We start from the raw sequence: 16,431 nt of genomic DNA on the forward strand, positions 1-16,431 counted from the left end.
AGAAGAAGAAGAAGAAGAAGAAGAAGAAGAAGAAGAAGAAGAAGAAAGACAAAACCCAGTAAGAAACCAAAAAACATTTGAAAAAAAAAAAAAATTAGATTTTTTTTCATCAATTTCCTTATGCATATACATGTAAAATTAAAATCAGACGGACCAAACCTAATAATAGACCAATTACAAACTGATGAGAAACAATCAAGCCGATCAAAATAGAAATTTTCTTAGGCTGTGTTTGGTAGTATTCAATTTCAGAAATGACGTTTCTTCTCAAAACAAAATTTTCAGTTTCTATGTCAAAATGAATATTGTTTAAAAAAAAAAAAAGGTATTTGGTGAATTTGTTTTATGAACGATTACCTTAGTTGTTTATTTTTTTCGTATTTAGAAGGAAAACAAAATGACGGAACAAGATTTTATCGTTTCATTATTTTTCGTTCTTAGCATTTTTTTTTCCTTTTTCGTTCTAAAAAAACTGAAAAGCACAGGTTGACACCAAACATTTTATTCTATTTTTTTTTAATCTCATAAAACAAAACTTTTTTTTCTGAATGCGTTTGGTAACACTCCAGAAAAAACATTTTTGGAAATTTTTTCTAGAAAAAAAAAGGATAAAAATAAGAATTGATGGTAGTCAATTTTGCCAAAAAAAAAAAATGCATCTTGTTACAGAAATTGAAATTTTTGTTTCTTGACACTTTCTGGAACCCAAACACAGATTTTAATGTTTTGATATAGGGTTGCCTTTGGCCAATATAGGGTTGCCTTTGGCCAGATAACATACCCAAGCTGAAGTTGATTCCTTTCATTTTCCCTCGGTCCACTGATGACCAAAACGGACCATAACTCAATGACCCACTTTTCCATTCTGAACTGTTATTATTAGTTCACAGTTGCAACCTGCAACTCGCTTAAAATCCGTCTATTTCGCCATTGTTGTCTAAAAAGTTACCATTTATGGGGTGTTGATCCCACTACTTATTCCGATCCAACAGTTATTATTCGCCAATCAAAAGAATTATTGCATAAAATATGGTTCCCGATTACCCAAAAGAAACAAAAGTACTGAACATGAGATCATTGGTTTATATAAGAATCCAAACATTAATTGACTTATAATATCACAAATCCAATTTGGTGGGCGTGATTAGTGGTATCCATTTATTCCAATATTCCAAATTCCCAATTCCATTTCACATTTTCTCTCCTTCCTCCTTCCTCCTTCCTCCTTATTGCCTTTCTATTTCCTAGTTATTATCTATCTTCAAAGCTTGCAGGCTTCATGGTTGAAGAAATCAAGCTAAATAGAAGGGTCCCAAAAAAGAAACAACTTTTTTTCTGGTATGTTGTTGATGTTTTGGTCTCTCACGAGTCACTTCTCATCAGTCTTCTTCAATAAAAATTGATGGGTTATCTTTCCTGCACAGCTGAATCTGCTGTCTTAACCTCTAATTCCAACACCAGCACCAGCTCCACCGACGCTGCCCACAAACCCAAGAAGAAGAATCACAGAGGAGAAGAACCCCTCAAGATCCAACAATTCGAGTACAGTGATCTTGAAGCCGCCACCAATGGTTTCTCGGCGCAGAAATTATTGGGGAGAGGCAGTCATGGTTGCGTTTACAAGGGCGTCCTCCGCAGTGGCCGTCTCGTCGCCGTTAAGAAATCCTCCAGAGGCCGCGGCGTCGTTTCTCGTGCTGCTGCATCCTCTGCCGACAACAACAGCAACGAAGTGGACAACGAGATTGATATCCTCTCGAGAGTCCGCGGCCCTCGACTCGTGAACTTATTGGGTTTCACGAACGATTCAAGAGATCGACTTCTGGTTGTTGAATTTATGAGTAATGGAACCCTTTACGAAGTTCTTCACAATAGCTCTCGACCCCCCAACTGGGGTCGGAGAATCAAATTAGCCCTTCAGGCTGCGGAGGCCATTGATACTCTTCACTCCTGTTTTCCTCCTATAATCCACAGAGACATAAAGTCTGCAAATGTATTGATTGATCGGAATTTCAATGCGAGATTGGGCGATTTTGGGCTTGCGTTGCGTTGCCACGTTGACAATTTCCGGCTACGGTCGACACCGCCGGCGGGGACAATTGGGTACCTTGATCCTGGCTATCTTACACCGGATAATCTGAGCACAAAGACTGATGTGTTTAGTTTTGGAATTCTTCTTCTGGAGATCATCAGTGGTAGGAAAGCGATTGATGTTGGGCATTCACCACCTTCAATCGTCGATTGGGCTATTCCATTGATACGGAAAGGCAAGCTTTTGAGCATCTATGATCCCAGAATTGCGCCTCCGAAGGACCCAATGGTGAGGAAACAATTGGCAGTGATTGCAGGGAAGTGCGTGAGATCTTGCAGAGAGCGCCGGCCTTCAATGAAGGATATTGTGGAGTGCCTTGGTGTTCTCAATAAGATGGTGCCTCTTCACTCCTGGAATAATTTGTCTGTCGGTAATCCCTGTTTGATGGTAGAGACAGTAGGACGCCCTGTAGAATCTGAGAATGCCCATTTGAATACAAAGCCAAAGGGTAGAGTGGTAGAGAATGGAGATATGATGGATAGCAGAAATTCTCGGCCATTGAGGAACTCAAGGAGAGTGTATTCTGATCTGGGTCTAGTTTTCAGGAGCAATTTGATGGATCTCATGGCTGGAACAGATGAAGACTCCAGCTTCCGGAGGGAGGCCGATGGTGTAGAGCATTCATCACCTTCTGTGATTGGAGGCTTCTTGGGTCCGAGGAGAGTTCGGTCTATTGGTCCCAATTACGATAGGGATGGTGTTTCCCAATTGAGTAGAAACCAATCTGTTGGAGGAAGGTTAAAGCAGAGCTTTAGTTGTGTTGATGGCAGGGTAGTTAGTGCACAAGCAACGAAGCCCGTATAGTTCCTTCTGGAGATGATTAAGGGGTGTCTGCATCAGTTGTTGCAATTTTATAAAGGTATGGCTCAAGCCTGTAATGCATCCACTTGCAGAGCACAATTGTAGTCTATAGAGTAGTAAGTAGTTCATTGTTTGCTTTGTTTCACCTAGAACACCTTTTGCAATATACATATGTTAATTGTATATTGAATTAGGCATAAATTCCAATTGAAGGGCAAATCTCTCATGCCCCTCCTACAATTTGTTGATCCATTTTCTCGTTCATTTTTATTAACTCGAAGCTGATTCCTTTCAATGTGTATGATCAAATTGGTTGATGATGAATATATCAAGCTCTCAGAAAAATAAAATTTAGGAAGTAGAGATGATATTTGTGGTGTTTGCTTTATTGAGCACCTGCTGAAAGAAGTCCTCATTTCACAGGATTTTCTAGATGACTTCAGGGTCGTCTTGGCTCCAAAATTCCCATTTCACTCATGTTGGATTTGAAGCTTGAAGACAATACCGGATCTAAACAATGTAACCCAATGTTTTGTTAGAAAGAAACCACTATTTGGTTGATAACAGGGAAACTATGGATTGGATATTAAAAAGGTAGAGCGCAGATTATAGCTGTAAACTATGTTGCTACTGAGGTTTTGCCAAATGAATATAAACTCAGTGATCCTACTGTTGAATGGATTTATTTGAGAAAGTTTAGCAAGTGGAGAGGTCGATGATTTCTCGATTTTAAATTTGAGAACCAATCTGAGATTCATTTCCTGAGTTCTGTACCAAGTTTCTGTATCTGTTCTTGTAGAAACGCAACCTAGAACAATGCAGATGATGATGCAAAAACATAAAAAACACTGCACACGGATTTTACGAGGTTCGGCAAGGTTGCCTACGTCCCTAGTGAGATGAGATCCTGCTTCACTATCAATGGATAATATGTTACAACGCTCGTCCTCACACCTCTCAGTATTGCTTGCGTTACAGAGAAAGAAACCCTTGCTACAAATATATAGCGAAAAAACCCTATTCCAGAAAGTACACAATTGCCTTCAAATAAAAAATTCGAGCAGGAGGCTGCGCCCCCTTACACCCCATGCTATGCAAGGGGGGCCTCCTGCCCCCTTTGCAACTCCCACAGCCCGCTAACCGGCTAGCGGGACCGTCGTCCTGCCTGTCAAGGTGCTGTATCAGTACTTCCTGGATTAAATTGTTAAACTGCGACGGAATACAAGACATCATACATCAACAGTTCTGTTCTTATGTGATGATATGAAATCATAAGGACAGATAAACATGAAAATTTTAACATTTTTTTGGGGAGGGGGAGGGCGAGGGGGAGGGTAAAAGATTTGAACAATGCTGATGTGTGGTCATGGGCGAATTACTTGTAGGAGCCAGATTTCTCTGTTTAACCTTTGGATCTATTTACTTGTAGTGGCCCTGTGATAGGTGACCTTCAGTTATATAAAACGCTACCAGTGCCGAGGGACTTCTGTTGACGACCACTTACCATCTATCAAAATATACAGGATGCAAATCTCTTCCCCTTAGTAAGTTCTGTAAAACTTGTTTTTGATTCAGTTTGTTGCTTCCATTATTATCCTCTCCAGCTAAGCTCATCTATGAACATGTGTGGGCCTTTCTTTTTAAAGTTTTATAATCATTTTTATTGTTATTATTTCTGTTCTTGTTTCCATTTTTACATAGCAAAGGTTGCTAAACTACCATTTTTATGATCTGGATGTGACTTAATCATGCCATCATGGAGATTGTGAGTGAGATTCTTATGGTATATGAAATTATTGCCTGCAGCAAGTATACATAATTTTCTATTTCCCATAGAGGTTTAGGACTAACAAGCTTTGTGACCTGTAATATTTTTCTTTTTCTCCTTTGTTGGAGGTTGTAACAACTAGTAATGGATGAATCTAGTTCTTCGATAACATTTTTTTTTCCACTCTTCATGATTATAATCAAACTCTTTTCTTCATTGCTTCTTTTGCTTTCCGTCGCGTCAACATTCATTAGATCCTCTACTGCTCCATGAGAACCTGTGGAAGACTTTTAATTATACATATTAAAATGTTAATGTTCTTTTTATGGCTTTACCATAAAGCATTACTAGTTTGGAAGTAGACAGTTTAGGATTGTTTGGTTACAAGAACAGTTGCGTTCACTGATTGATCAAACCCAGATAAAGGGACAAAAAAGGGGAAGGAAAAGAAGATTGAGTTGTGACTGTATTCATGGAAAAAAAGAAGGTTTTGGGACTCTGGAAATTATAGAATAGGGACAAAAATGGAGTTTAAAATAAGACCAAGGGCATAGGGAGCGGCTGTGATGAGGAATTAAGGATAGTTCCAAGGTTACAGCTTGAGAGGCGCAAGAAGGTGTCTGTTGCAAGTGGCCATAAGTAAGGAATTATATTCCTTCCTTATATCAAGGCTTTACAGCTCACAACTTTGGAATTGCATGTGTTGCACCTCTTTGAGCTTCCCCCTTTTGAATTTCCTGAGACTTGACACTCTTGAGTGAAGACATGTTTCACTGTTTTCAACTCCATTTAATCGCGGATTTGATATAAATATAGGTGCATTGGTTTGTTGTATGGGGCTCAAAATCTGGGCTGGCTTAAACCCATCCAGTTTTTCTGGTTTTTGGCTGTCCCAGTCACCCCAATTGTAGATCGCCATGGTGAGGAGATTCTCTCTTCACCACCGGTGAAGTTAAATTGGGTCCTTATTTATTTATTTATTTTGGGGGGAGTGGGGTGTGGGGAGGGAAATCTGCTGTCCCTTTTCATTATTTCTCTTGGGTGAATTTGGGTTGAAGCAAGGCCAAGATCCAACCAACCTTTTATATGTTTTAAAGTTTTGATCCAGATGTGATGCTTAAATTTCAATTCTTTAGCTGTAGGGCTAAATATATGGGATATTGGTGTGGTTTTAAGGTTGTAGGGCCCATTATCTATGGTTTTCCGACTAAGTTATGAAGAAGTGCCTTTGAAAGTCTTGAAAAGGGAAAAGGGGCATATGCTCTTTGCTGGTTTGACAAGGATCCCCTTCCCTCGGACCAAAGGAACAAGTGAGAGTGACACCAGCTTGCGTTTGTTATTCTGTCCCTCACCAAACTCTCTCTTGCCACATCAATAACTCACTGTTTCGGTGGATGGTATGAAACAGTCTACAGTCCATGGGCTTTCTCTCTCTTTTGTGAGTGTAACCTCATAATAAAATTAGGGCAGAGGTTTCCAATGAGAAAGTGAGGAAACGAATACCTTCCGTAGGGAGTCCACATATTGATTGAGGAGATAGTGTTAGTGTGGGTCCCATAAGTTATTACGTGAGAGGATATGTTCATGGCAATGACCAACCCACCCTCCGTGAAATGAAAAATCCCACTCCTATTGGATGCCCCTGCAAGCTCTCTCATTGGTCCCGGCACTGATGCAAGTGCCACCCAGCCTGGCAGTGATCCCCCTCCCATAATTTTGTCATTCCTACATATAATAATTAGATCTAAGTATCAATGAAGGATCATCCAACTTTATCAAATGTATATTACAACTTGGTTTAATTCTACAGTTATTTTTTTTTTACAAGTAGGGGCAATGTATGGCAATTCCAGCAAGCTTTTGGCCCCGGGGTAATATCTTGATGGGCCACAAATTTAATGGGCACATTGTATGCATCATTGTCTAACATGGTTCTATTATCTGATCAATCTTTCTCTACATATTATTTTAGTGCTTTTAAGAGTCAATATTTTTTTTTGTTTGATACTAGAGTAGTACAAGAACAGTTAAGAAAAAAAAAGTAAAGCTTTCTACATGGTGGGCCGTGGGCCATGGGACTCAATTTCCATAGTTCCCCACATGTGGGGACCCATGATGTTCTACCAGGCCCAGCCACAGGTCCTTCTGGGCTCAAAATATTGTGGGCGCAGTTGGGCTTACCCCATATGGGTACATCCTTTTGGATCGAGTGGTGGGCTCCCATCCTTTCTATGCAAAGGGCCAGGTTTCCAAGCTGGGAATTGACTTATGTGCAAGCTCAAAGGCTTCTTAGAGATACAAATGCAAAAGAGGAGCTGCTGCCAGAAATGGAATCGATTATGGAGGAGGAGGTGTTTTGGGCTCAGAAGTCACAGATCCATTACAGTCTTCCTCCTGCACAACAACAAATTAAAAGAAGAGCTCAAGGATAGAATCAATAACAACTTACAAAATTCTTTACACTCTCATTGAGTTGGACTCACTTCTTTTTCTTTTCAAGCTTTTCTGTGTCATTGGGCACCTGGATTGGAAGAAAGCTTATGAAGTTTGTTGGATGGTCCAACCGAAAACCTTTAGGCATTAAGTGGAGATGGCTTCTCAAGTCTATGGAGACACTAAAGAATTGATGAATAAACTGTTGTGGGACACTACAATCCATAACTTCAAACATCGCAACACTCTCTCTCATGTGTAACTTTGTCTTTACATGATGACAAGCAACTTAGGGAGGATAACATATGGAGTTGGGCTTTGATTTCATATTGGTGGTTTTAACCTAGAAGCTTAAGGCATTAGGTTGAGAGAATTCCTCAAATATATGGAGATACTAGAGACTTGACAAACCGATGGAGGACTATAACTCACACATGTTTTGACCAATATGAAGATCAATTCAACATGGAGGGTGAAGGACATGAACTCATGAGCTACCAGACTTGCTTGGTCTATGTTTGAGAGGAAGGGGATCCTTTTCAATGCACATCTGATGGTTGACAGAACCTGGGTTCACATCCCAAGTGTCACCTAGCCATTGAATGTGCTATGGACGTACTCACACATTGGAGAGGATTCGGGTTGTATCTGAGGACAACAAACTTAATATAATGATGGGTGGTGTTTTCTGTCATAGTCCTGGGCAGTGATGGCTTTGTTTCTAATAAAATCAAAATTTATTTTCTAACTAAAAAAAATGTATACTATAAGGGAAAAGGACAGGTATACTAGCGTAGTACTTAGGAATTAGGAATGCTAGCGGCATTTTGACCGTAGGATTTGATCAACATGAATTGAACCGTTGGATGGAGAGAAGATAAACAAATTTTCAATGCACGGTTGCAACACCTTTACTCTCTCTCTCCTCGCCGGAAAAAATCATTCATTTACCTGATCTAGCCGGAGAAAGAGAAATAGTTGGCACCGCTGCTGTTGATGGAGCAGATGCCTCGTCTTTCAGACGTAGATCTCCCAGCCGCCATGACCAAGGTGGTCACCGACGTCACCCAGACCTGATCGGTGCTCCAGTCCTTGGGTGAACGCCCTGATGAGGCCGTCAATCTCGCCAAGGCCGTCGATCTCTGAAATCGATTCCGACAATGAAGAAGCCCAACCACCAAAATCGAAGCCGAGAGTAGGGAGAGAGGGACATTGGACCGCGAAAGAGAGTCCTAAGAGTTCACTGAAGATTTGCAGAGAGGGGGTAAGACTGCAACTCTAGGCGGGACGAGAGAGAGAGAGAGAGAGAGAGAGAGAGAGAGAGAGAGAGAGAGAGAGAGATTGACAGACGTTGGTCTTTCCATTTTTCCAATATCAATTCAAATCTCAAGCCGACGACGACGACGGGGAGAGAGAGAGACGACGACTACGACGGAGAGAGGACCAGGTTCGCTCAGCTGGTCCGTCGCTAGCTTCGCCATGGCATCGTCGTTCGGAGCCAATACTGGTGCTGGTGCAGGAGCTAGTGACGGCCCTGGAGCCATTGCATCATAGATCGGCAGCACAGGCGGTGAACCTGTCGGCGTCGGTGGTGCTGGTTTCTTGAGCATGTGGGTTCTGGGTCGACAGCCGGTGCTCCTTCTGGCTTCACTGCAGAAGTCTGTTGGAGATTTCTCCGATGGTTGAAATCGTCTTGAACGGATTGGGGGATTAATAGCCGTTCGATCCCGTGAATGACACCGTTGGGACGGGTCACCGCGTCTGGATGGATGACCACCACGGAATCGACCTTCTTGTCCGAATCCGTACAGGTAAGATGAACATGATCGTGAGAAAGCATCTTGTGCTTAGCTGACTTGCCGCCATCACTTCCGCCGCAGTCGCAGTTGCTGTCGGTTACCAGATAGTACCGCTGCCGTCGACAACAGCGGCGGTGCCAACTACTTTGCTTTCTCCAGCTGGATCCGGTGAATGAATGATTTTTTCCGGCGAGGAGAGAGAGAGAGAGAGAGAGAGAGAGAGAGAGAGAGAGAGAGAGAGAGAGAGAGAGTAAAGGTGTTGCAACCGTGCATTGAAAATTTGTTTATCTTCTCTCCATCCAACGGTTCAATTCATGTTGATCAAATCCTACGGTCAAAATACCGCTGGCATTCCTAATTCCTAGGTACTACACTAGCATACCTATCCCTCTCCCATATTATAATATCAATATAACCTAATAAAAGAAAAGTAAGTCATAAAGAAAGCATCATATATAGCATCACAGATTCATACAAAGAGACAAAGAGAAAAGCATAAGCTGGGAAGTAGATGCATATTTTGATAAAAGTTTGTTTTTGTAGAAAATACATACTTCTAATCATTTTAAATATATACATCATTAACAAAAGTCTTAAAAAATTATTGGAGACTAAACTATATTTCAAAATACTGTGTAAAAGAAAGAAGAAGAAGGCCATTATACTAATAAATTATGATCAATGATTAAAATAGGACAAAGTTTTCCGTCATCATATTTCTTGGGAAAATTAAGAACAAACTTTTAATTATTTAGAAGAAAAAAAGCTGATTCTTTTGACATAAAAGAATTACTTAAATGTTTAGAAGAAGAAGGTAACGAATTAAAATACCAATTTGCAAATTAGATCAACTTTTGCTATCAATAATATAAAATATTTCTTTTTACAAAATTATTAAATATAAATTAAAAAATATAACCATTGTAGCCGACCCATTAAGTTGTGATAAGGCTGAATTTATTATTGTTTTGTATAAGAGGTTTTGCTCGATTATAAGATAAAAATATTTTTGTAAATGAACCTGATGTAAACCAATTACTCTTTCTTGAGGAAGATGAGAAGAAATTTCATGGCATTGGAAATTGAGAGCAAAGCGCCCAAACATGGTACTGGTTTCAAACACTAGCTTTCGAAATTATTCTTTGTTTTAACTTTTCTACTACTGATTAAGGTGATAAAAGCTAAGATTTAAATGATTGCTTAATGCTGAATATAATAGACTCTCTACTATATATCTCTATCAATCCCTAGAAACAGAAATAGTTTTCATAATAGCAATTATATTGGAAGTAGTTTACTTTTTTTTCCTTGGCTGTATCTCCCAATGTTAAAATTGTAAACAAATGACACTGGTCCCTTAATAGACAGTAAGAAGTGATGAGGAATTAAGAATGATTTACGTCTTAATCACCAACCATTGAATCTATTAGATACCATATTTCTCATTTAAAAAGAAAATTAAGAGTGGTTTAAATTAGCATGATTGTTTTCATGCATGGATATGCTATTTATGGCAAAAGGTTTTGTACACAAGCATGTCTAAAGAGATATCTCTTTACTAGTGGTTTAATTATATATAGAAAAGGATCTCTAGGCTGTACTCTTGATGTACAGTTATATATATATATATATATATTTATGTATTTTCTCTCTCCTTGATCATTGTGGAGCCTTACCGATGATACCATTCCATGCATTGCCATTGGTGTAGTATAAAGATGCCACCTACACTGGTAAAGTGAGGAATCTTCCCCATATTTTTATTGAGGAGGGTTATATGGCCAATCCATATTTGGATAAACAAAGTACCCTTTGAATATATACAAGTCTCTTAGTAAAAAAACCTTATAATTAAAAAAAAAAAAAAAACCCCATACACAAATAGATTATTAGAGACTAATTAAAAAAATGATCAAGCTTTCTTTCACCTATGGTGAAGAGAATCTTTTAATTTGTGGAATCTAGTGATTAGATGTGACTCTTGAAAGGCTGGAATAACGCTAAGGATAATTTGGGTTTCGTATTATAAGGGATGAAAAAAATGATCAATGGCTAATATCTTTGCCGATGTTAAAGAAAAACTTTCACCTTAATTTGGGTCTAACATGTTACATCTTACCCCATTGTTTATTTATTTGGACCTTAAAAATTAGGCATAAATACATTTATATTCGATTATCAATTATCAATCCATGATAGAACACATTTTAATAGAATTAAGTGAACTATAAATTGGTTGATTGGCTTAATCGAGTTATAATCAAGTTACAAATGGGCTTTAGCCGATTGATTCTAATCTGACCTACCAATGCAGGTGAACTTTTGACACCCACCCTTGTGAGCAAGAATCTAGGGATATCCGCCAACACCGAACGTTTTAGATTTAGGAAGGAAGTTAATTTACTTTTTTTTTCTTTTTAATTTCCAGAGCCGTACGTTTGGAATCTTGAAAGCCGTACAAATTTAAAATTTAAAAATAAAAAATAAAAGATTCTTTTCAGGCCTTTTCGCCTTCGGGATGAGTGGTTGATCTTGAAGATTCCATGGATTTCGTCAACAAATGGGTCCCACTGAAAGAGATTCTTCACATTCATTTCACCTGTCATTTGTCAAACTTCCCTAGTTTAGCACGCCGTAATAAACAAGCAATAAACAAGTAATAAGTCCAGAATCGACTTTAGACCTTAGACCTTAGAAATATATATATGATGTATCTCACGTCCATCATCCTCTCTAAACCCTAATTTTCTACACTTTAATACTTGTGCCCTAACCCTAATTTACTGATCTTATAATCACGAAATATGATCACTTTTAGACAGAATCCAAGATGCCCATGACGCAATGTTCATTTATGGAGGGACTTAGATTTAGTAGGAGACTCCCATGACTAAACTGTATAAAGTCGTTGGGGGTAGTTATGACTTTCTAAGTATGATGAAAATTAATGTGGAAAATTACCATTTTTTTAATGTTTAGTGTAGAAAAACATATCTTAGTGGCCCACCTAATTCTCTCACATGGTCGAATGATTTGATAATTCCATTGGATATGATGGTCCGGATGGATCATTTTTATGTCATGTGTCATGTGTGTCTTCTATGCTTGTCTATGATACTCAGACTATTACATTACACTCTCTTCTGTGCCCGATTCTTATGGATTTGAAATGGTCGAATCAATTTGGGTTTCTAAAGTCGAGGCAGAATTTTCAACCAATTCCAGCCAAAATTCCTTAATTCAAAACCCTAATAGGGTCCTAGGGATCTATCCATCTACAAAATTTAAACCACTTCTAACATACTTAACAAGAGATTTGTAGGCTAACCAATAATACTTTGCAATAATAGATTAGATTAACTATTTTCTTAGCATAAAAGTCACATTGTTCCTATACACCTCCCATCTTCATCTTCTTTCTTTCTCCTTTAGATTGCCTTGGCCTCAGGTCTCACTCATAATTTCAAGCTTTTGAAATAATCAGGGAGATTGGAGTCACATGATGAAAAACTATTGATCAAGATGTGATGGACCATTGAGGACCATGTACCTTAGGGCTTTCTTAGAGAGTTACCTGATATTTTCCGAGTGGTTGGGTACCACTTGGGTCTGCTACTATCCTTGGACAATGACTTCAAAATAAATAACACATCTTCAGATGATAGTTCCCCATCCACATTCAATTAATTTATTTTCTTACATCACAATTTTATTTGAAACTCTGACTTCTCATGTGTGAACTATAGTTTTCATAAAAAAGAGAAGAGAGAGAAGAGAAGGAAACAATGAGAAAGGAGAAGAAGAGTCATTACCTCAACATATGGTGCACAGGGATAATGGTTTAAAAAAATTTTGAATATTCAGATCAGAATAGATCAATTTAGAGTAGAATCTGACTGATTCTGGCCTATTCAGAACAGAATTGGATCAGAATCAGCTGGACCAGCTGCTGATCCCAACTCCGAATTTAATAGTCTTGATAAAGATCTATCAAAAAGAGAATTTATGATGAAAATCAATGAAAGACAATTTCATAAATGAGGAATAAATCCACTCATTTTCTTTTTCTATTCCATTTTCATTTTTTGGTGGGTAGGGAAATGAGAATTACATAGGCCACAGGTCATCACAAAGTCATCAAAAGCATCATAGCATCTAAGACTCGATCAAAGAAAGGTAGAGAAAGGGAAAATAGAAAATGGAGGCTGACAGAGCTGATGGGTCCCCAGCTTTTAACTTAATAAAACTGGAGTTGACAAAATATATGAGGTTCAGCAGAAGAGGTTGTTAAGAAATATAAAACTTCCTCTGTACTAACTGCCCATCTGTTCTTGGGATGGACCCCAACCCCATGTACTGAAAGTATATGCAGAGTTCTTCAGGAAGGCTATTATTTTCCAAAACTGCAAGTGCTGCTGTGATTATTCCAATCTTCAATCTTTCTCCATAGCCTTTTAGCTGCTATGGCCCAGCAGGGTTTACCCAAAAGATACAAACCAACAAACCTTGTCTATGGCGGCCCCATCCACACAGTTGTTTCTTTCTTCTCCAATTTATCTGGTTCTCTATGATAAGCAGACTAATAGACACCATGGTTGAGTGGTATTTAAAATTCATCTTCTGTATCTTCTTATTATCTGTGAGCAGTTTTGTTGTCTTTGGTTCTTCTTCTTGTTTCTCGTATCACTTTCCCCAACAGACCAATCCAATATTCCAACAGAAAACAGATAGGTTCTGGGAGTTTGATGAGCAATCCAGCAGTTGGGTTGAAGTTAAATTGCCTTTTGATCTGGTTTCTTGTGTCAATGGGAACTGTACTAAAGTGGGTTCTATTTCTCAGCCGAGGAAGAAGGAAGATAGATTCAATGAAGGATTTGATACTCCTGAACAAGGAAAGAAATCAAAAACCATTAATAACAAAAGAGTAGTAGCAGAGGAGAGTACTGATCAGGTTATTCTGCCTGTGAGAAAGAGAATTTCACTGACTAAAATGTCTGAAACATCTACATGGTTGACAGGAGAAAGTGGCTCTATCTATGAAAGGTTCTGGAATGGTGTGCACTGGGTAATTGCACCCCATGATTTACCATCATCGGCTGGTCCTGCAGTTTCAGTTTTTATTGTCAATCAGACTATTCTGGCACTCTCTGAAGCAGGGAATCTATATCAGGTAGAGTTCTGCATCCACTGCTGCTCTTTAGATATCAGATGAAAGCTTTGTTTCACAAAAGCTTTAGTAATTTAGTGTTCACTTCAAATATGAATCTCAGACTGATTGAAACAGCGTCGGTGATCACAATGAATTTTTTTCCCCTTTTTAATTCCAGATGCAACTCAGTGAAAGTTCACAGCCAGTTTGGATTGAATGCACACCTACACTTGATCATAGTCCACATAGTACAGAAACAGAACCAAGCTCTATATTAATAAAGTCTGGGGTTGTTTCATATGACAGAGGGTGAGTAGATCACTCTAATTTGGTTGCTATTATAGGAGAATCCCTTGATGTTTAATTTCATGACCATGTAAACTCAAGTCCCACTGCAATAGAAATCCACCATGATGAGCATAAGTTATAATGTCTCCAATCTCTCTTTTATCATATATAGTGACATCCATTGATCTCTATTTCTGTCATGGTTCCTTGTTAGGAAAGTTTACTTCTCCACAGTTGATGGATCATTGCTGGAACTTAGTGAAGTTGAGCCTTGGAGGTAATAACAATATTTATAAGTGCACAATTGTAAGATTCTAACCCAAGTACAGAGTCCAGTTTATGCTTGGATTTGAAAATGATTCTGTTGAACAGGTGGATATACCATGGCAGACCCCCCGGTGCAAATGTTGCGGCCATAGCTGATGCTGCCACCATCAGACCAGATGTAGTATTTACAGTAAGGTAGGTCACCATCCTACTATAGTCTGTCAGTAGTACTTTCTTTATACATAGTGAAGAATATTTTGAGTCACAGCAAAAAAATAAAAAAATAAAAATATTTTGAGGGCTCTTCAAGTCCATTGCATCCATAAGAATGTGATCAATTCTTGGTGAAGAAAGACTTCTGATGAAGGATCAAGTACATTCCATTCTATATATCAGGGACAAATTCACTCCTTGTATGGCAGAGAGCACGATTTCTTTCTCATTTGATAAATCACCAGGAGATGCTAAACATGAAATCTTTCAGTGCAGTTCCACAGGGGATCTTTATGAGCTAGATAGGAACTCAAAGCCATCATGGAAGAAACATATTTGGAGCAAAGGATTAAAGCAAGAGATATCCTTGACACCATCAGAAGGGTGTATTATGCATGGCTTGATCGGAACTCATTCTATTTCCTTGTTCCTTTTAACAAAGGTATCATTCTGAACCATTATATACGAATTCCTAGTCACTGCTGGAACATAAAATAGCAAGTATTGAACTGTTTCATAACTTTGTAACTTTTACCAGCCAATGTACCATGTAGGATCTGATATTAAATAAATCTCAACCCAGATATTTCCCTGATCATCACTGACAAGGATTCCAATGCAGTCAATTTTTAATTTTTCTTGGCCACTGCCCCATTTTGCAAGATGTCAGATGAAGTGAAGTAAAATGAGATCAAAACAAAAATATGAAAGAAAATAATCAATGTGAATGGTAATTTGAACTAAAATTGATGTGAAGTAGAAAGTGAAACATGTGGGATCCACAACATAGAAAAAAGCAGTTCAAAAATTCTCAATTGTTTATCTGTAGAAAATGAAAAATGTATTACCCAACAAAAAAAGGGGGAAGGGTGGTGTGGGACGAGTTTACACGTGGAAGCAGCTCAACTTCCCTCCTTATACAGTAGAGAAAGGTAGGGTAGACACTACTCCTATGTTGGCCTGTATAAGCACCAATTTCATTGCCTTGCATGCAGAAGCCACTGGAAGCACATACAAGCCTTTTCAGTTCAGGAGGAGGGTCGCGGAGCGCATTACAACCAAGGCAGATAAAAAAAAGTTGCAAAATGTGTTAATTTTGTTCCCCTTTTGCCTATTTTGGCTTAAATTCTTTCACTTAATTACTTCACCAATGAAAGTTTTATTCTACTTCACTTTAGATCTAACCAAACAGGCATTAATGTACCTTGGGTATCCTTGGTTATGAATGAACAATGTGAAGCACACCATGGGAGCATCCAGGATGGCCAATTTAAAATTTTCTAATAAAGATGTTTAATCTATTAAATAGTATATACCTCGCATTATTTTTTTGCTAAATGAATATGTAGATATGCAGGATGGTGATCTGGTTGAGAGGCGGCTGCATCAAAGGAAGTGGGGATGGATAGTCCATGGAAGTCCAAAAGATCAGAACCTGACATCTATCACAGAAGTTGCACAAGACGAGTTAAATGAGAAAATATTCTCTTTGTTCCTTTCTACAGCTACTGGATCCATTTTTGAATATCAACTTCCTAGACATGTGGGTGAGTGTCAGCTTAGACCTTGTATAGAAACTAAACAATCATCCTTTTTTCTCCTTTTGGATATTTTTTTTTTTTTT

At 38.5% G+C, this 16,431-nt stretch overlaps 2 protein-coding genes across 3 annotated transcripts in view; both read left to right on the top strand.

Annotated features, from left to right (window-relative positions):
• Positions 1-1,145: 1,145 nt before the first annotated feature.
• Positions 1,146-3,185, top strand: LOC122088274 (serine/threonine-protein kinase-like protein At3g51990). The gene has a single exon (XM_042657476.1). The coding sequence runs from the start codon at positions 1,403-1,405 to the stop codon at positions 2,891-2,893; it is 1,491 nt and encodes a 496-aa protein (XP_042513410.1). The 5' UTR covers positions 1,146-1,402; the 3' UTR covers positions 2,894-3,185.
• Positions 3,186-13,194: 10,009 nt separating this feature from the next.
• The window catches only part of LOC122088822, a 7,300-nt gene continuing 4,063 nt past the window's right edge, over positions 13,195-16,431 (top strand). The window contains exons 1-6 of one of the 2 annotated variants that reach the window (XM_042658149.1): positions 13,195-14,060; positions 14,218-14,348; positions 14,542-14,604; positions 14,700-14,789; positions 15,084-15,249; positions 16,165-16,354. In XM_042658149.1, coding sequence (XP_042514083.1) covers positions 13,458-14,060; positions 14,218-14,348; positions 14,542-14,604; positions 14,700-14,789; positions 15,084-15,249; positions 16,165-16,354 — 1,243 coding nt within the window. In that variant the 5' untranslated portion in view covers positions 13,195-13,457. The remainder of the gene's footprint in view (positions 14,061-14,217; positions 14,349-14,541; positions 14,605-14,699; positions 14,790-15,083; positions 15,250-16,164; positions 16,355-16,431) is intronic. The other variant, XM_042658150.1, reaches the window with a different exon arrangement.

The sequence above is a fragment of the Macadamia integrifolia genome, chromosome 9 (assembly GCF_013358625.1).
Source record: "Macadamia integrifolia cultivar HAES 741 chromosome 9, SCU_Mint_v3, whole genome shotgun sequence".
In the NCBI taxonomy this organism is placed as follows: domain Eukaryota; kingdom Viridiplantae; phylum Streptophyta; class Magnoliopsida; order Proteales; family Proteaceae; genus Macadamia; species Macadamia integrifolia.

Excerpts from the sequence above, each read along its gene's own strand:
- LOC122088274 (XM_042657476.1), top strand. The coding sequence starts at position 1,403 with ATGGGTTATCTTTCCTGCACAGCTGAATCTGCTGTCTTAACCTCTAAT.